This window comes from Molothrus aeneus, chromosome 28 (genome assembly GCF_037042795.1).
Source record: "Molothrus aeneus isolate 106 chromosome 28, BPBGC_Maene_1.0, whole genome shotgun sequence".
NCBI lineage: Eukaryota > Metazoa > Chordata > Aves > Passeriformes > Icteridae > Molothrus > Molothrus aeneus.
The window spans coordinates 5,242,134-5,262,318 of NC_089673.1; the positions used below are offsets into that span (position 1 = coordinate 5,242,134).

General features: G+C 50.6%; 1 protein-coding gene across 2 annotated transcripts; it reads left to right on the plus strand.

The window, feature by feature from the left end:
• Window positions 1-14,987: 14,987 nt before the first annotated feature.
• Window positions 14,988-18,760, plus strand: HOXB3 (homeobox B3). Of its 2 annotated transcripts, none has more exons than XM_066566989.1 (2): window positions 14,988-15,402; window positions 17,970-18,760. In XM_066566989.1, the coding sequence occupies exons 1-2, from the start codon at window positions 14,988-14,990 to the stop codon at window positions 18,758-18,760; spliced, it is 1,206 nt and encodes a 401-aa protein (XP_066423086.1). The 2 variants fall into 2 exon arrangements, with proteins under 2 accessions (XP_066423086.1, XP_066423088.1); XM_066566991.1 differs by having other exon boundaries at window positions 14,988-15,384.
• Window positions 18,761-20,185: the final 1,425 nt, after the last annotated feature.

The window sequence follows — 20,185 nt, forward strand, 5'->3', positions numbered from 1 at the left end:
AGATTCTTCTTGATTTTCCTGCTCCAGTGAGGAATCCTCCGCACCCCGAGCCGGCTTTTCCTCCTTCCCCTCGGAGCCCTGGAGTCTCGCAGGTAAGAAGTTCAAAAAGATCAATAAATAAATAAAATAAATAAAATAAAATGAATACATAAATGAATGAATAAATAAATAAATAAATAAATAAATAAAGGCTGCCAGGGCCGCGAGCTGCAATTAATTAATTAATTAATTCATTCATTGCTCCGAAGGCCTTGACGAGGCTTCACCGGGAGCCTCAAATTAACGCCGAAGCAAAAAATAAAAATAATCCGGACCCGGCACCGGCTCCTTTCCGGACGCGGTGGTTTTTTATTCTCCCCACCTTGAAAAAGTTCTTTTATTTCTCTCTTTTTTTTTTTTCCCCCTGGGTCGCGTTTGGTAAAGATTTCGCGCCTCGGGTGCGGTTTGAAAAGGGAAAAAAAAAAAGGTCAGAAAAACCCCCAAAAAACCCCAAACCCCACCCCTAAAAGCCTTTGGCCGAGCGGCTGTGAAAGCACGGAACGCTCGGGCCGCTGATTTATGGCCCCAGCGAGGTTTTTGTTTACTCGGAGCAAACCCTGATTACAAAAAAGGAGAAAAAAATAGAGAGAAAAAAAAAAAGGGGAATTTTCCCAAGCCAGATGTGCCCCGTGAACATCTGGATGCTCGCGCTGCTTCTCCTCGGGGCTCCTGGAAATTCGGGGTTTTGGGGCTTAAAAGGCTCCGAGTTGAGAAATGTTGGGTTCGGAGCCTTTTTTTGGGGGGAGGGAGGGAGGGGTGGGGACAGCGCGGGTTTTGGTTTTGGGGATTTCTGCTCCAAATTCCAACTCAGGGGAAAAAAAACCAAAAAAAAATCCCTGTCCTTCCTCCCCCAGGAATGCGAGATTGAAAGGGAGACAGAAAAATCCTTTGTACGGTGTGGGAAAGGGATAAAAACCCCCAAAAACCCTCAGAAAATCGAATGAAAGCGGCAAAGTTTGGGTGGAAATTCCAATATTTTGGTGCTCTCTGCTCTGCTCTGGCTCCTCTCCCTCCGGAGGCGCTGCCAGCTCCAAAAATTCCTCATCCCTCGGAAAACCGGGGCAGTTTCGGGCTCGGATCTCCCCGGGCCGGAGCTGAGCTGGCAGCGGCTCCAGCAGCGCCTCCCTTCCCTTTTCGAATTTACTTTATTATTGTGATTATTATTTGATTATTTTATTTTTTTTTTTCTCCGGCTTCGCAATTCTCCCCCGCTCTCCTCCAGCCAAACTTGGATTTTTAATTTATCTATTTTATTTATTTAAATTTTTTTTTGGGGGTTTGTTTTAAAGCGAGGGCTCGAAGTGCTGGCGAATGAAACCCGAGCAGAAACCGCAGGCCCTAAGTGGCCGTGATTTAATTGATTTTCTCATAAATCACCCGCTCGGTGAAGAAGCGAAGTTTGCGCTGCAGTCAATTGATATTAATGGGCATTTCTGATCTTTAACCGGGCGCGTTCGGGGCCGCTCCCGCTCTTCTGGGACGGGATCATTTCAGGGAATTTGTTTGATTCATTTCCCCGCCTTCCCAAGCCGGCGTTTCTGCCGCTCTTCCTCAAAAAATCCGATTTTTATTCGGGATTCCTGCGTGGGGTTTATTTCTTTAGTTCTTTATTCCTCGGCGCCCGGAGGAGATTTATTCCGGGGGTTTGAGCAGCGAAAATTGAATTTATTTGGGACATTCCCCCCGTGCGCTGTTCCAGGGCTTCTGGGGCCGCCGGGATTGGACATTTCGGGAATTTTCTCCCGAATTTTCTCCGGAATGGGATTTAACCCCTTCGGTGCCCCCGCTCCCAAACCTGCCCCCGTTAAAAATTAACCCGGGGTGGCCGCGGCCCCTTTGAATCAGGACGCCCAGAACAACCACAACCACAACAAAAAGCGGATTTCAACCCCAAAAAGAGCCGGGCGCGGTGGTTTTGGGGCCCTTTCGGGGACGCGGAGCTCAGGTGGAGAAATCGCGGCTGCGGAACCGTCCCGGAGCGCGAAACTCGAATTTCTGGGCGCCGCTTTTGCCCCTCCCGGGGCTCTCCCTGCGGGTTTTTAAAGCTTTTGGGGCCGAAAAGGGAACTCGGCGCTTCTCGTCTCGCTCAGTCCGGGCTCCGGGCGAGGATTCCTGCAAGGAGAACCGAAATCCGCCCAATTCCTCCCTTTCCTGGCGAAAACGGCCGCGGAAAAAGCTCGGAGGAGAAAAGCTTGGAATCTTCATTTCCTCCCCTTTTTTTCCCCCCTCCTTTTTTAAAAATCTTTTGGAGGAATGGGGTTAAAAAATAGAAAAAAAACGGGGAAAAAAATGGGAACGGCTCCGTCCGAGCCGGGGCCAGCCCCAGGATTCGGGAGGCAGGGAAAAAACCCCAAATTTTCCTTTTTTCCCGGATCCCAAATCCCGTTTGTTCCCCTCTGGATCTGCGAGCTGCGCTTGGCGCTGCCGCTCCCCCGTTTGTGCCAAAGAGAAAAAGGGGAAAAAAAAAATTAAAATTAGAAGGGAAAAGAATTTTAAAAAATCAAAAAGAGAAGGAAGGAAAAACAAACCCGGGATGGAGTCGGGGGCTCGGCTCCCGGCGAGTTTCGGGAATTCTTGGGATTCCCAAATTCTCGTTAAAACGAGAGGGGAAAAAAACCCAAAAAAACCCAAACTTTGACGTGGTTGGGTCACGTGGGTGCAGAATTCCAGCGATGATTTGGGGAAAAAGGGGCGGGAATGGGAGGGGGGAAGGGAATTCCCATCCCTGCCCCCACAAAATCCCCCCCAAAAATTCAAATTTTTCCCCTCACGGAGCCTGGGGAGGAATTTTGGGTGTCCCAAACGCCCTCGAAAATTCCTGGCGCCACCAAAAAATCCTGGAGCCCCCCCCCCCAGAAAATCCTGGGTTTTTGAGTCTCCCAAAATCCCGGCACCCCAAAAAAATCCTGGGGTCCCTCAAAAATCTTGGAGCCCCTAAAAAATCCTGGATTTTTGGCTGTCCCAACGTCCCGAGGCCCTAAAAAACCCCTGGGATTTTTGGGTGCCCCCCAAAAACTCCTTGGATTTCTGGGTGCCCCCATCCCGGGGATGTTTTGAGGCCGTTTTTTTTTGGGTTTATTTTGATTTTTGGGGTGGTTTTTTTTTCGCTGTGGTTTTTTTGGGAGGCAGCTCCAAGGCGCTCCCTCGGGTTGATCATTAACGGGTGAATTATTGCCGCTCCCAGCAAAGGTCAGGCCGAGCCAAAAACCCCGATCCGTCACGAAAAACAACAAAAAAACCCCCAAAATTTGGATTTCTCCCCCTGCTTCTGTTCGGGGTTTCGCGAGGTCTTCGTTGCTCTCCCCTCCTCCTCCTCCTCCTCGCTGTTCGCGGGATGGAAAAACCCAAAATTCTCCTTTTTTGCAGGAAAAAACCCCAAAAAAACAAAAAAAGGGTCTGAGATGGGGCGAGCCCCGCCCGGGGGATGCGGGAGCAGCGGCCCCGCCCCGGAGAGAATTAATGGAGAAAAAACCCCAAAAATGCCCAAAAAAAACCCCAAAAAAGCCGCAAATCGAAGCAAAGAAGGCGGGGAGGGGCGGGGGAAGCCTCTGCCGCGAGGGGATGAATTAAAAATGAACAAAAACCCGAAGAAAAACAACGAGAAAATCCGAGCACGAGGAGCCCCCGGGCCGCAGCCGCTCTTCCCTCCGCTCCCTCTCGTTGGCTTCTCCTTTTCCCTCCCACCCTCAAATAATTTAATTTTTTTTCCGATTTTTTCCCACTTTTCTCCACCCCCGCTCCCGGCCTGGCAGGAGCTGGGGAAGCGCCGGCGTTTGCTGAGCTCACAACGCAGAAATCTCCTGATTTTGTCCTTTTATTTTGATTTTTTTTCCCCCTTTCATTTTGATTTTTTCACCCCTTTATTTGGATTTTGTTCCCCTTTTATTTTGGGGGCGTTTTCTTCCCTTTTATTCTGATTCCCCCCCCTTTTTTTTTATTTTTTCATCCGTTTATTTTGATTTTTTGATTTTCCCCTTTTATTCTGATTTTTCCACTTCTATTTTGATTTTTTCCCCTTTGACTTTGATTTTTTCCCCCTTCTATTTTTTCCCCTTTTATTTTGATTTTTCCCCTTCTATTTTGATTTTTTCCCCTTTTATTTAATTTTCCCCATTTATTTTGATTTTCCCTTTCTATTTTGACATTTTTCCCCTTCTACTTTGATATTTTTCCCCTTTTATTTTGATTTTCCCCTTTTATTTTGATTTTCCCCTTTTATTTTGATTTTTCCCCTTCTACTTTGATATTTTTCCCCTTTTATTTTGACTTTCCCCCTTTTATTTTGACATTTCCCCCTTCTTTTATTTTGATGTTTTTCCCCTTTTTATTCTGATTTTTTCCCCCCCGTTTTTCAAACCCCCTTTGAGGGACCCGAGCAGCCCCGGCTGAGGCGGGAGCGGGAAATGGCGCGGGCGGCGCATTGAGAACTGAGCGATAACAACAATAATACCAATAATAGCAATAATAGCAATAATACCAATAATACCAATAATACCAATAATAACCCCAATAAAGGAGCCGGCCTCGGTGCCGCGAGTGCGAGGGCAGCGTTTCCATTTCACGTTTTTATTTCAGGTTTTTATTTTTATTTATTTATTAACAGCACCAACACTCGCAGCGGAAACGGGGTTATTAAAGCCGCCCAACGCTTCCCAAAACGAAAATATTTTTAAATTAAATTGTTCTCTTTTATTTTTTTTTTAATTTTCTTTTTTTTTGCCTCCCTCCCCGCTCCCCCCGGGGTCGGCTCCGTGCCGAAGCTGCGGTGAGAAATCCCGGCCTGGCTTTGGAAATTTTATTTCTTTATTTTTAATATTTTTGCATCTCGAGCGCGTTCGTTTGGGGGAATTTTGGATGATTTTTGGGGAATTTCGGGACCAAATCGCCGCCGTGCGGGGTCGTGTCCTCGCGTCCCCTCCAACCCCTCCCTCCTCCCCCTCTCGCACATTTGGGAAAAAGGAAACTTTAAAAACCCCAAAATCATCACTTTGCGAATCCTCCAGGCTTTCCCAGGAACGCGGCCTCGTCTTTCCCCTCGTGTTCATTGTTGCTAATTAGCGGCAGCTAATTAATCTCCGAGCGGCCTCGAGCACTGAAAGGGGCGCCAGGACGGAGCCCAAACCCCTCAGAGCGCCCCAAATTCGGGAATCGCGTTCGGGGCTCCCCAGAGACCTCGGGCCCCCGAGGGACCCCGAACCCGGGGGTCTGGGGGGTCCCCGGTGTCCCCTGGGGTTCCTGGGTGTCCCCCGGTGGTCCCCCAATGTTCCTTGGTGTCCCCCAATGTCCGCCGGGATTGCTCAGTGTCCCCTGATGGTCCCCAATGTCCCCCAATGTTCCTTGGTGTCCCCTGCTGTTCCTCAGTGTCCCCCGGTGTCCCCTGGTGGTCCCCAATGTTCCTCAGTGTCCCCCATGTCCCTGGTGTCCCCTTGGTGTCCCCCAGTGTCCCTTGATGTCCCCTGGTATCCCCCTGGGTTCCCCAGTGTCTCTCAATGTCCCCTGATGTCTCTCGATGTCCCTGATGTCCCCGGTGTCCCCTGGTGTCCCCCTGGGTTCCCCAGTGTCTCTCAGTGTCCCTCAGTGTCCCCTGATGTCCCCCAATGTCCCCGGTGTCCCCTGGTGTTCCCCGGGGTTCCTCGATGTCTTCTTGGTGTCCCCCAGGGCCTCTTGATGACCCCTGGTGTCCTCCTGGGTTCCTCGGTGTCCCTCGGGGCTCCTCAGTGTCCCTCAGTGTCCCCAATGTCCACCAGTGTCCCCCAATGTCCCTGGTGTCCCCTGGTGGTCCCCCAGTGGTCCCCGGTGTCCCTCGATGTCCCCTGGTGTCCCCCGGGGTTCATCAGTGTCCCCTTGGTGTCCCCCTGTGTCCCCGGATCTCACCCAGGTTCCCCAGTGGTCCCCGATGTCCCCAGGGGTTCCAGGGAGGGAAAGCAGAAGGAAACCCCAGAGCGCCCCAAATCCTCGGGGAAAATCCCAACCTTGAGGAGGCGACGCTGGGGGCAGGAACCCCGGAGGGGCTTTGGTCCCTCCTGTCCCCATTTTGTCCCTCCTGTCCCCATTTTGTCCCTCCTGCCCCCATTTTGTCCCTTTTGGCCCCATTTTGCTCCTCTTGTCCCCCTTTTGTCCGTCCTGTCCCAACTTTGTCCCTCCTGTTCCCCTTTTGTCCCTCCTGTCCCCATTTTGTCCCTCCTGTCCCCATTTTGTCCCTCCTGTCCTCATTTTGTCCCTCCTGTCCCCATTTTGCTCCTCCTGTCCCCATTTTGTCCTCCTTGTCCCCATTTTGCTCCTCCTGTCTCCATTTTGCTCCTCCTATCCCAATTTTGTCCCTCCTGTCCCCATTTTGCTCCTCCTGTCCCGATTTTGTCCCTCCTGTCCCCATTTTGCTCCTCTTGTCCCCATTTTGCTCCTCCTGTCCCCCATTTTGTCCCTCCTGTCCCCAGCGCCACCACTGCTGATCCGTCCCCTCACCCGCCCTGTTCTGGCCCCATTTTCACATTTTTTGTATTTTTAATTTTTATTTTTTCTTTCCCTCCTCAGTCCCGCTCCTCTCCCCACGTCGGCCTCGGATTCGCTGGAGCCGCCCTCGGACACCCGGTGAGTTTTCATTCAGCTCCGTGCGTCCTGTCCGTCTGTCCGTCCTCAGCAGCCCCTCCACGGCCTGACCTCTCCGATAATTTCATTATTTTATTCTGTTATTACTTTATTTTATTTTATTATTACTATTATTACTAAGACTACTATTATTATCTCTAGCATCATCATCATCATCATCATCATCATCATCATTATTATTATTAATAATTGTGATATTTGCCTTGGAAGGAAGGTAAAGCCCATATCGCAACATTGGCCTTGGAAGGGCGAAGCCCAAATGGCGACATTGGCCTTGAAATGAAACCGCATATCGCGACATTGGCCTTGAAATGAAACTGCATATCGCGACATTGGCCTTGAAATGAAAGCGCATGTCGCGACATTGGCCTTTGTGGGGAAACCCCCAGTTGCGACATTAGCCTTGAAATGAAAGCACATATCGCGACATTGGCCTTGAAATGAAAGCGCATGTCGCGACATTGGCCTTTGTGGGGAAACCCCAAATGGCGACATTGGCCTTTGGAGGGCAAAGCCCATACAGCCGTATTTGCCTTGGAAGGGAAACCCCCATATCGCGATATTTGCCTTTGAGGGAAACCCCAAATCGTGACATTTGCCTTGGAAGGAAGGCAAAGCCCAAATCGCGACATTTGCCCTTGAGGGAAACCCCCAATCGCGACATTGGCCTTGGAAGGAAGGGAAACCCAAAGGCAATCGCGACATTTGCCTTGGAAGAGGGGGATAAGCCCAAATCGCGACATTTACCTTGGAAGGGAAAGCCCCAGTCGCGACATTTGCCTTTTAGGGAAGCGCCCCTATCGCGACATTTGCGGCTGATTGGGAGGAGCAGCCCCGCGGGGCTGTCCCGGCTGCTCGGGGCGGGGAAAATCCGAATTTCTCACCCTGAGGAGGAGCCGCTCCCGGCAGCCCGGGCACCTCCGGCTGTCCCGGAGCTCCAGAAACGCAGAAAGGCTCCAAAAACCCCGAAATGCTCAAAAAAAACCAGAAATGCAGAAAGGCTCCAAAAACCCAGAAATGCTCCAAAACCCCCGAAATGCTCCAAAAACCCCGAAATGCTCCAAAAAACCAGAAATGCAGAAAGGCTCCAAAAACCAGAAATGCTCCAAAAACCCCGAAATGCTCCAAAAACCCAGAAATGCAGAAAGGCTCCAAAAACCCAGAAATGCTCCAAAATCCCGAAATGCTCCAAAAACCCCGAAATGCAGAAATCTGGGGCAGGGAGGGTTCAGCTCCATAGAAGTTTGTAAACAGCCCGCGGTTGGTTTTCCTCTTATTCCCCTTTTTTCCTCTTTTCTTTCCCTCTTTTTCTCTTTATTTTTCCCTCTTTTTTTCCTCTCTTTTTCCTCCTTTTTTTCCTCTTCTTTCTCTTTTTCTTCTCTTTCCTATTTTCTCCCTCTTTTCCCCTTTTCCCTCCTCTTTTTCCCATTTTCCCGGGGATCCCACGCCGTCGTTCCGGGCAGGACCTGGCTCGTAGCCGGAGATTGATGTCGGAGCCGCTCATAAAAAGGGCGATGAGAGGGGAGGGGAGGTGAAAGAAATCCCTCATAAAACGCCAATTGCGGTGGTCCCGGCTCCCAGCTGGGGCTGGAGGCTGCGAAACCCGGGATTTTCGGGATAAAACTTGAAAAATCACCTGGAAAACCTCGGCTGAGGGAGTCCCCAAAAGTCCAAATCTTCCAAATCTTCCCTTGGGCGTCCTTCTTTTTTTAAATTATTTTTTCTTCTTTTGTTCTTTTTTTTTTTTATTAATTTAAATTTTTCTCTTTTTTTTTTTCCTTTTTATTTTCTTCTTTTCTTCTTCTTTTTTTCTTGTATTTTTTTTAATCTAAATTTTTCTCTTTGTCCCCCTTTTATTTTCTTCTTTTCTTCCTCTTTTCTTCTTCTTTTTTTCTCTTATTTTTAATTTTTTTTTTTTTTTTTTGCTTTTTGTTTTGCCCTCCAGAGTCCTCAGCCTGAAGGTGCAGTACCCAGAAATTTAAAAAAAAAAAAATTAAATAATAATAATAATAATAATAATTTTAAAAAATAAAGAAAGAAAAGGCGATGGGACCCCTCGGTGGGTCCCCACCATCCCAGGCAGCTCCAAGGGGATTTTTGGATTTTTGCGGCGCCTCTTTCCCTTTTTCTCCCCCAAATTCCCCCTCGTCAGCACTTTCGGGCCGGGGAGGGAGCGCCCGCGATTCAAGGAGAGAATCGGGGAGGGGAACAAAAGTCGCGATTCCAAAGGAAAAAAGGGAGAAAAGGGGAAAATAAGCAAAAAAAAAAGACAAAAAAATGTGCAGACACCTCAATTCCTCAGCCCTGCCTTCCTCCCACTCGCCAGCCCCTCCTGGTTTTGAAATTCCACCCTAAAATCCCTAAGAAGGAAATCCCTAAAATCCCCCCAAAAATCCCTAAAATCCCTAAAAAAAATCCTTAAAATCCCTTAAAAAAATTCCCTAAAATCCCTTTAAAAAGCCTTTAAAAATTGTCCCTAAAATCCCTAAAAATCAAATCCCTAAAATCCCTAAAAAACTCCCTAAAATCCCTAAAAAACTCCCTAAAATCCCTTCTTGGCCAAGTTTTTGCTGCCGGGAGGGGCGAAAATCGTAAATTTGGGGTTGTTGATAGTAATTACCTTTATTAACAGCAATCATAATTAGCTTCATTAACAGCAACCATAATTCTCTCTATGGTCCCCCACTGCCCCCAGAGGCCTTGGGCGCCCCAGAGCCCCCCAGGCCCAAGGGGTGAGCAAGGTCCCGCTGAGGTTACTCCGAGTTGTAGGAACAGAGAGAATTGCTCATAACAAGCCCCAACATTTTGGGGTTTGGGTTTTGGGGTGGCTGAGGAGAAGGGAAATTGGCTCTGGGGTGCTTGAAGCTGCGTTGAGGTTGCTCTGAGTTGTAGCAACACCGAGCGTGCTCAAGGTTGCGCTGAAGTTACTCCGAGTTGTAGCGACACCGAGCGTTGCTCAAAACCGCCCCCGAGGAACCCCCAGGGATGTTGGGGTTTGGGTTTTGGGGCGGCTGAGGAGGAGGGAAACTGGGGGGAGCCCCCTTGGGGTGGTGAAAGTTCCGCTGAAGTTACTCCGAGTTGTATCAACGGTGGGAATTGCTGAAAACAGCCCCAAAAAGCCCCAAAAAGCCCCAAAAATGGGGTTTGGGTTTTGGGGCGGCTGCAAGGAAGGAAATGGGGGAGAATCCTCTGGGGTGCCCACAGCTCCACCGAGGTTACTCCGAGTTGTAGCCACACCGAGCACTCAGAAACCCCAAAAAATGGGGTTTGGGTTTTGGGGTGGCCGAGGAGAAGGGAAATTTGCTCTGGGGCGCTCAAAGTTCCGCCGAAGTTACTCCGAGTTGTAGCCGCACCGAGAATTGCTCAAAACACCCCAGAAACCCCCAAAAATGTTGGGGTTTGGTTTTTTGGGGTGGCTGTGACGAGGAAAATTAAGGAGCGCATCCTCGGGGTGGGGAAACCTGCGGAGTTACTGCGCCGAAGTTACTCCGGGTTGTAGCCGCCCCGAGCATCCGGGAACCCCGGAGTCGGGCTTTGGTTTTTGGGGAGGCCGCGAGGAGCGGATTTGGGGGCGCCCCCTGAGCGCCGGCAGGGCCGCGGGGCGGGGGGGAGCCGCCGGCCGGGCTCATTTGCATAAATTAACGCCTAATTGTTCATCGCGTGCATCAAAGGCGCCGCCGCCGCCTCCTGCCCAGGCCGGGCCCCACAATTTCCCATTTCCCAGCGCCCCAAACCGAACCCCGATTTCGGGGGGTCCCTGCTCCGAACCCCCCTCCCATCACCCCCCAACCCCTCGCGGCCTTCCCGCCGCCATCCTTTTCATTTTCATTTTCATTTAAATTTAAATCTGAATTTTAATCCCAGCGGTTCCAGGAGGGGTTCGGCTGGTGCTGGTGAGGGGGGGAAATCTCTGAATAATCTCTGAATAATCTCCGAATCATCTCTGAATTATTTCCGAATTATTTCCGAATTATTTCCGAATTATTCCTGAATTTCTGGTCCCTTTTTCTTTTTTTTTTTTTTTTCTTCTTTTCCTTCGCTTTTTTTTTTTTTTTTTTTTTTCCCTCCCTTCTCGTCTCCCTTCTTCCCCTTTGCTCGAGCAGAGGCCATTGTTATCAGTGAGCGGCGCGTAGCAGAGGCCAAGTGGAAACCGCCAGCGTTTGGCCATCCCCAAAGCCCCCTCGGCTTTTCCCGCACGCCTCGCCGAGGCTGGGAGCCCTCCCGATTTTTTTTTTTTCTTTTTATCGTTATTTTTTTATTTATTTTTCATCCCCTCCCCACCCCTCCTAACGGAGAGCGAGCGAGACAATTTGAGCCGCCGTAACCGCCCGGCTGAACCCCCTCCCCCCTCTGGTTTATTTATTTATTTTTAATTTTTTTTTTTAAATAATAACATTTTGAACAATCCGTTCCACCCACCATTAAAAAAAAAAACGGATTGAATCTTTTCCTTTTTTTTTTAATTTTTTTTTTTATTTTTTTGATCCTTTTGACGCTTCGCCCGCGCGTTTCTCCCCGTAAGGTTTTGAAAGGAGCCAGAGAAAGAGAGAGAGAGAGAGAGAAAGACCAAAAAAAAAAAAAAAAGAAAAAAAAGAAAAAAAAGAGAAAAAAAAAAGCAGAAAAAAAAAAAAAAAGCAGCAAAAAGCGGGGAGTACCGGGAGGGGAAGAGGGAGGGGGGGTCACTCCTCGCTTATTGATTGCGTGGATGCTGGATGTGAAAATATATTTATGTCTGCCTGTGCTTGGCTCGTCAGAGACTAAGGTAAGCCGGACTCAAATAGGCTATCACTTTGTGAATGGCGGAGTATATGTCCCAATGATTTATGACCATATGACTCCGATCTCGGTTCAAGAAGAGTTCACAAGCTTTAAGCTTCCTTCCACGCAGAGCCTCTTTTGCAGCCCTCGCCCACCGCCTGGATTTGTTGTTTTATTTTTTTTTTTTTTTAATTCCGCTACCCCCACCCTCTTTTTCTGTATTTTTATTTATTTCAATTTTTTTTTTTCCGCCTTTCCACGCGGTTTATTTTCGTTTTTCATTTCTTTTTTTTTTTCCGCCTCTCCCCGCGTTTTCTAAATTTTATTTATTTTTAATTTTTTTTCCTGCCTCTCCTCGCGTTTTGAAATTTTAATTTTTTTTTTTTTTTGATTTTCCGCCTCTCCCCGCGTTTTTCCAGCCGGGGGCGGGGAGCTGTTGTCGCTTTGGGGTGCGGGGGGGGGACGGAGGAAGGGAAATTCGGGGGCGCTTCGTTGTTTCTGCGGGCGCGGGGCCCCGCGCTCGTCCCCAGCTCCCGCCCCATTGTTGCGGGGCACGCTCGGAATATTTGGGATTGATCCGAGCCGGAATTAACGGCGGGGCCGGGGCCATGGAGCGGCCGGCGGGCGGGGGAGGGGACGGCGCTGCCCTTCCCCAGGAGCGCCCCGGGCTCGCCAAATTCGGATTTTCCAACATGGAGGGGCCGCTTCTCCAGCGGGAAAACCCCGCGGCCTCGGCGCCTTCCCTCCCCTTCCCCGCCTGATCCCCGCATTATCCCCGCATTTCTGCATCCCCGCATTATCCCCGCGTTTCCACATTTCTGCATCCCCGCATTTCTATATTTCTATATTTCTATATTTCCACATTTCTGCATTCCCGCATTTCCCCATTTCCGCATCCCCACATTTCTATATTTCCACATTTCCACATTTCTGTTTTATCCCGGAGCATCCTCGTCCTCCCCACGCCCCTTCCGCTGCCTCACCTTTCCCCCTCCCGATTCTTCATTTATTTTGATTTTTTTTTGTTGGGTTTTTTTTTTTTTTTTCATTTAAATGGCCCCAAATCCTCGCCCTCCAAAGTTGCGGGCAAAGAGTTTTTGGGGAATCGCTGCTGCCCAAGTGAAACTCGGAGCTGCTCCCGCCCGCCTTTAATTGGAGCACGACATCATCGAATATTTATTATTCTGCCCGGTTTTTTTTTTTTTCTTCTTTTTTTTTTTTTTTTTTTGCCTTTTTTTCCCCCCCTTTCCTAAGCAATTCCTTGGAGTAAATAATTAGGATTGCGGCCGTCCCGGGCGAAGATAAATGAGCGGCATTTGTGAGGCGCTGAGAGATGAGGTACAAAGCGGAGCCACGAGCGAGGCGGAGGGGATTGTAAATTTATTTTATGGACGTTTAAAACAACAAGAACCCAAAAAAAAACCAGAAAAAAAAAAGAATAATCGCCGTTATTTTTAGCTGCTTTGGCCGAGCCTCGCGAGGTTCTGCTTTGGGATTCTTTTGCTGTTTTTTGGGTTTTGTGGTTTTTTTTTATTTTTAAGTAAATCTTTAGCAGACAGAAAGGCCTTGGAGAAATCCCCACCTCTGCCCCCTCGCAGATATTTCCAGCAAACCTATTCATAATAAAGGCGCTGCTGTTTGTTAATTAATTAATTCACGGCTCGGGGAGCGGAGGCTACTTTTTAATAAGACAAATTTATCATGGCCAGGGAGGAGGAGGAGGAGGAGGAGGAGGAGGAGGAGAATAACTCGCAGCGAGGATCTGCCCTGGGCGCAGACAATAACGCATCTCCGAGGAAGATCCGATGCGGATTTGGGAATGCGGGAAGGATTTAATCAGGGTTAAAAAAAAAAAAAAAAAAAAATTAAATAAATAAATTTCCAAAAGCCCCGCGGTCCCTCCGCGGACGCCGCCAGGATGGGGCGAAGCGAGCGGAGCTTTGGTGCGACGTGACATAAAAACAGCAGCCAGGAAAAGGAGGAGGAAAAAATGTTATTTATTGTCGAGCTGGGGCTTCTGTTAAAGCCCCGGCACTTAAAAATATCGCGCTGGGCTTTATCTCGGCGGGGTTTGTTTTGTTTTGTTCCGCAGGATGAAAGAGGCCCAGATAAAATTGAATATACAAGAGATAGAATTAAATATACAATGGATATCAATCCCCAAACAAACGCTCGGCGGCTCCCGAGGCAGAGGGGAGCCTGCGCCTGGTTAAAAATCCCTCTGCCGATCATTTCCAAGCAGTTTTCACCTTTTTTTTTCTTTTCCTGGGTATTTCTACTCTGTTTGAACGGAGGAGAAAGTTTCCGCTGGGAGAAGGAGGAAAGAGAAAAGAGACGAGATGGAGAAAAATCAGAAAAATCTCAGAGACAGAGGCAGGGGAGGAAAAAAGAGGTTTAATTTTGTGATTTAAGGCTTTGGACTGGGGTATTTTCAGACTTTTTGAGTTTGGATTGAGGGAGGGAGGAACGCTGGAAAATCCGAGGGGTGCAAAGCGAGGAGCAAATGGCCTCGTGAAGTGTTTGTTTTCCACGAGAAAGAGAGGAAAAAAAATAAATAAAAAACAACAACAGCGATGAAACCCCAGCGGGGTCGGGATCCGCTCCTCCCCGGCTCTGGACCTGGGACGAGAAACACAAAACCGTGCCGGGAAAAAAAAAAAAAAATTATATATATAAAAAAAGGGATTTATTTTCTAAATTGAACCTGTCAGGGAGGGGAGAGAGACCCAGAGCAGGCCAGGGGGAGAAACCGCGTTTGGAATTCCTGCCTGCCCCGATCTGCTGGGAATCTCTGCCCCGAATTCCAGAGGCGCTGGGAGTTCCTGAGTAAACAAAAAAGGAGCCAAGTGTGCCGGGACAGCGTTACCTGGGCGGAAAACACGGATTTCCGTGGTTACCTGGGGGGAAAACACGGATTTTCGCTGTTCCTGGGGAAAAAACACGGATTTTTGCTGTTACCTGGGGGAAAACACGGATTTTTGCTGTTTGCAGCTCCGAAGCAAACAAACCCTGGGGATGAACTTTGAATTTCTGTGCTGGGGGGATTCTGGGGGCTGCTCCGTGTGTGATTTCGGTAGGAAGAGCAGGACTTTGGTTGTTTCTGTGCTTTTGGCCGGCGATTCTCCGCTCTGTGCTCTCACATTTGCGCTGGTTTGGGGTTTAGCTGGGTGTGTGAATCCGTGAGTGACGCAAGCCCCCCCAGGGGTGTTTTAGGGGATTTGTGTGCGGGGATAAATCCGGAATAAATCGACGCACGGCGACCGTCCCGTGCGGAGCCACAGAGCGAAACGAGCGGTGAAAAGAAAACCTCCGCCGCCCCAAAAACCCTCTCAAAAATCAAATTTTTTTCCGAGCCCGGGCAGGGTGAAATCTGCTGGCAGCATCTGTTCCCCCCCCGTTCGGCGGGACCCTATTCATGTCAGGAGCCTTTCAGGCCCCAAGATGGATTCCTGGCACTATTATTGTGTTTTTTCTCCTAACCTTTCAGGTCAGCTCCCACCAGCCAGCTGGAGAGGGGCCGTCACGTGGCCTCGGGGTGCCAATGTTCTGCCATAGGGGTGTCAAGACCCTGGTAGCCAAAAAAGATGCAGAAGGCCTCGTACTACGACAGCTCCACGCTCTTCGGGGGTTACTCCTACGGCAATGGGTTCGGCTACGAGGGCGCCCAGCCGCCTTTCCAGGCCTCTTCCCACCTGGAGAGCGACTTCCAGAGGTCCTCCTGCTCCCTGCAGTCCCACGGCAAAAATAAGGAGCTCAACGGGAGCTGCATGCGGCCCGCGGAGCCGCCGGCGTCGCCCAACGCCAACGGCGCCGGCAACGCCAACAACGCCAACAACGCCAACGGCGCCGCGGGCCAGGCCGGTAAAAACACCCCCGGGAAACCCGGCCTGGCGGCCAGCGGCAGCATCTCCAAGCAGATCTTCCCCTGGATGAAGGAGTCGAGGCAGAACTCCAAGCAGAAGAACGGCTCGCCCGGCGCAGGTAGATGGGGAGGCCTCGGTGACGCGCGCCGGCCTCGCCTGCTGGGGGATGGCGAGGCTGGAAGGCAAAAAAATTGGGAGAGGAGGTCTGAGAGCGGCAGAGGGCTGGAGGAATTGGTTCGGGGGAAGCCAAAATTCTGCTTTTCCTGCCCAGAATTCCAAAGTGAGGCCTAAGAATCGCAAAGGGTTGGAGGAATCGGTTCGGGGAAGGACCAAATTCCCGTTTTCCAGCCCAGAGCTCCAAAGAGAGGCCTAAGGGTTGCAGAAATCATTTAGGAAAGGCATAAATTCCTCTTTTACCCCCAGCAGTCCAAAGAGAGGTCTAAGAATCCCAAAGGGCTGGAGAAATCAGTTCAGGGAAGACCCAAATTCCCGTTTTCCAGCCCACAATTCCAAAGAGAGGTCTAAGAACGGCAAAGGATTGGAGAAATCAGTTTAGGCAAGACCCAGATTCCCGTTTTCCTGCCCAGAATCCCAAAGAGATGTCTTAAGGGTGGCAGAAATCAGTTTAAGAGAGACCCAGATTCCCGTTTTCCTGCCCAGAATCCCAAAGGGAGGAAGGAAGAGCTTCACGGGTGTGAACATTTTCCTTCTCCTCTGCAGGGATGGGGAGAGGACCCTGTGAGACCCCAGGGGGGTCCTGGCACTGCCCACCCACCCCTGGTTCATTTATTTATTTATTTATTTATTTATTTATTTATGGGTTTATTTCAAACACAACCACAGGCGATGGACCCAGCCCCGGTCCGGCTGGTGGACGCAAATTTGGGGAAAATGTTCCCCCAACTGCTCAAATCACCACTAAAATTCTGTTTGGTGCCTTCCCGGCGCTCGGAGGGAGCAGGCGTGGTGCCGTGTCCAACTTCTCCATGTGCCCCACCAAAAATTCAGATAAATTCGGATAAAAACAAAAATTCAGTTTGGATTTGCCACAATTCAGCTCAGGTTTGCCACAATCCAGATAAATTCAGGTAAAAATCAAAAATTCAGCTTGGATTTGCCACAATCCAGATAAAACCCAAAAATCCACTGATAAATTCGGATAAAAACCAAAATTTTGGCTAGGATTTACTGCAGTTCACATAAATTCAGATCAAAACCAAAAATTCAGCTCAGACTTACCAGAACTCAGGTGAATGCAGATAAAAACCAAAAATTCAGTTTGAATTCACCGCAATTTCGACAAATCTGTTCGCACAAACCCCGCGGTGCTCGCTTCATCCCCCACTAACACAATTTACGGAGTTTTCCTCTCCAAGAGGCGGGTGCAGAGCCAAACCTTGGTGTCACACCTGTGCGCAAACCAAACCCTGGTGTCACACCTGTGTGCACACCAAACCCTGGTGTCACACCTGTGCGCAAACCAAACCCTGGTGTCACACCTGTGCAGAGCCAAACCTTGGTGTCACACCTGTGCGCAAACCAAACCCTGGTGTCACACCTGTGTGCAAACCAAACCTTGGTGTCACACCTGTGTGCCGAGCCAAACCTTGGTGTCACACCTGTGTGCAGAGCCAAACCTTGGTGTCACACCTGTGTGCAGAGCCAAACCTTGGTGTCACACCTGTGTGCAAACCAAACCTGTGTGTCACACCTGTGTGCAGAGCCAAACCCTGGTGTCACACCTGTGTGCAAACCAAACCTTGGTGTCACACCTGTGTGCAGAGCCAAACCCTGGTGTCACACCTGTGTGCAAACCAAACCTTGGTGTCACACCTGTGTGCAAACCAAACCCTGGTGTCACACCTGTGTGCAAACCAAACCCTGGTGTCACACCTGTGTGCAAACCAAACCTTGGTGTCACACCTGTGTGCAAACCAAACCCTGGTGTCACACCTGTGCGCAAACCAAACCCTGGTGTCACACCTGTGTGCAGAGCCAAACCCTGGTGTCACACCTGTGCGCAAACCAAACCCTGGTGTCACACCTGTGTGCACACCAAACCCTGGTGTCACACCTGTGCGCAAACCAAACCTTGGTGTCACACCTGTGCGCAAACCAAACCCTGGTGTCACACCTGTGCGCAAACCAAACCTTGGTGTCACACCTGTGCGCAAACCAAACCTTGGTGTCACACCTGTGCGCAAACCAAACCCTGGTGTCACACCTGTGTGCACACCAAACCTTGGTGTCACACCTGTGTGCAGAGCCAAACCCTGGTGTCACACCTGTGTGCACACCAAACCCTGGTGTCACACCTGTGTGCAAACCAAACCCTGGTGTCACACCTGTGTGCAAACCAAACCTTGGTGTCACACCTGTGTGCACACCGCCCCCTCCCCACCCCGCTCTGATTGGCCCCGCGGCTGCCCTGCCCTGCCCTGCCCTGCCAAACGTCATTTCCCAGAAAATTATCCGCGGGAAATAATCTTCTCCTCAATAACGGGCCCTGGGATCCTCTCCGACACGACATGATCAAATTTTCATAAAGCAGGGGCAGCTTTGGAGAACAGAACTCTTAATAAATGACACGATTATGGAGCGCAGGCCGCGGCGCAGGGGCGAGGGGAGGGTTTATTAAGAGGCGACGCATTCAATTTCTGCCCGTAAGTAATTCTCTTTTATTTCATTCCGGGCGCGCGACAGAATCCTGCGGCGGCGGCGGCGGCGGCGGCGGTGGTGAGAAAAGCCCCCCGGGCTCCTCGGCCTCCAAGAGGGCGCGCACGGCCTACACCAGCGCCCAGCTGGTGGAGCTGGAGAAGGAATTCCACTTCAACCGCTACCTGTGCCGGCCGCGGCGCGTGGAGATGGCCAACCTGCTGAACCTCAGCGAGCGCCAGATCAAGATCTGGTTCCAGAACAGGCGGATGAAGTACAAAAAGGATCAGAAGTCCAAAGGCATGGGCGGCTCCTCCTCGGGAGGGCCCTCGCCCGCGGGCAGCCCCCCGCAGCCCATGCAGGCCTCGGCGGGGTTCCTCAACGCCCTGCACCCCATGAGCGGCGCCTACGAGGCGCCGTCGCCGCCTTCCTTCGGCAAACCCCACCAAAACGCCTACGCCGTGCCCAACCCCGGCTACCAGGCGGCCCTCAAGGGTTGCCCGAGCCAGCAGAAATTCGCCGGGGCCGCGGCGGCGGCGGCGGCCGAGTACGAGCCGCACGTGCTGCAGGCCAACGGCGCGGCCTACGGCGCCATGCAGGGCAGCCCCGCCTACGTCGGAGGGAACTTTGTGGATGCTCTGCCCGCCTCGGGCCCGGCCCTCTACGGCCTCAACCACCTGGGCCAGCAGCACCAGGCCGGCGCCATGGACTACGGAGGGGTCCCGCCGGGCCAGCCCCACGGACCGTGCGAGAGCCACGCCACCTACGCGGAGCTCTCGTCGCACCACGCGACTTCTCAGGGCAGAATCCAAGAGGCGCCCAAGCTCACCCACCTGTGAGAGGGGAAGCTGGTGGTGTTTTTTTGGGGGGGAAAAAAGGGCGGTTTGGGTTTCAGGGATGGTTGTGTTGGGTTTCTCTCTGGCCTCGCTGGTTCTGGCGGGGTTGTGGGGTTTGTTATGAGCACAAAATCCGAGCGGGTTTGGTGGCTTTGGAAGGGAGGAACCTCCTGGGTTTTGACAGAAATGCTTCTAAAACGGGCTCGGGGTGGTTTTGTGGGGATCCTGCAGGGTTTGGGCGGCCAAATCCGTCATTTCCAAGCCACGTCCGGATCGTCACCGACAACTCCCGAATGCCGGGAAGGAGAAGAGTCCTCCAGCCAAGCTTTGGGGGTCTCTGCGTCCAAAGAACCCCAAAGAGATCCACCAGGAAGCTCTCCCCACTTTGAGTCCTTCTCCAGATCCGCCGGTGCTTTCCTTCCCAGCCCTCAGAGGAAGGGTTCTCCTTTCCCGCCGGAAAAGGGAGAAATCCGATTTCCCACAGGAAATGGGAGAAATCCGATTTCCCACCGGGAAAGGGAGAAATCCAATTTCTGACTGGAAAAGGGAGAAATCCGATTTCCCACCGGAAATGGGAGAAATCCAATTTCCCACCGGAAATGGGAGAAATCCAGTTTCTGACTGGAAAAGGGACAAATCCAATTTCCCGCTGGAAAAAGCAGAAATTCCCTTTCCCATGGGGCAATTTTCCCCCCGAATCCCCCAAACCTGCAAATCCCCAACCTGCCAACACCCCAGAGCCACACTCGTCCCTCCAGGCCCTGCTCCCCCTCTCCAAAACAACACCACAAAAAAAACCCTTTAAAAACTCGGGATAAGAGAGGTCTAACCCCAAAAAGGGTCGAGGAAATCGTTGGGAGCGCCTCAATCCCCCTTTTTTCCCCCCACCCCAAAACTACAAAGAGAGGAAGAAAGAGCGGCCAGGTCTGAAAATTTCCCTTCCTTCGCCTCTGCTGAGGTGAAATCTCAATTTCTCCTTTTGGGGAGGGTTTGGGGGTTTTTTTGGGGGGGTGTTTTTTTAGGGTTGACGAGCAGAAGAAAACAAAGAGCAGTTGGGGAAATCCTGCTGTCCTTTCCTCCTCTCCCTTGAGCTGACGTGAAACAGGGTATTTTTGAGCAGAGGGAATGTCCTCCCACGGAAGCAGAGGCCAGGGGATCCCTGGGATCCGCTGACGCTTTCCTGCCGGGACATCTTTGTTGCACTTAGAGTTTACATATAATGGGTATTAAAATAAAAATAATAATAATAATAATAATAATTAAAAAAAAAAAGCAACTTTGAAGGGCTCTCAGCTCTGTCGAGGCGCCCTTCAGTTAGGTGTGTGTTCTGGTGAACATTCATATATATTTATTGGTTATAGCAGTTGAAGATATTTTCCTTTTTTTTTTTTTCCTTTTTTTGTATTATTTATCCTCCCTCCCCCCCCC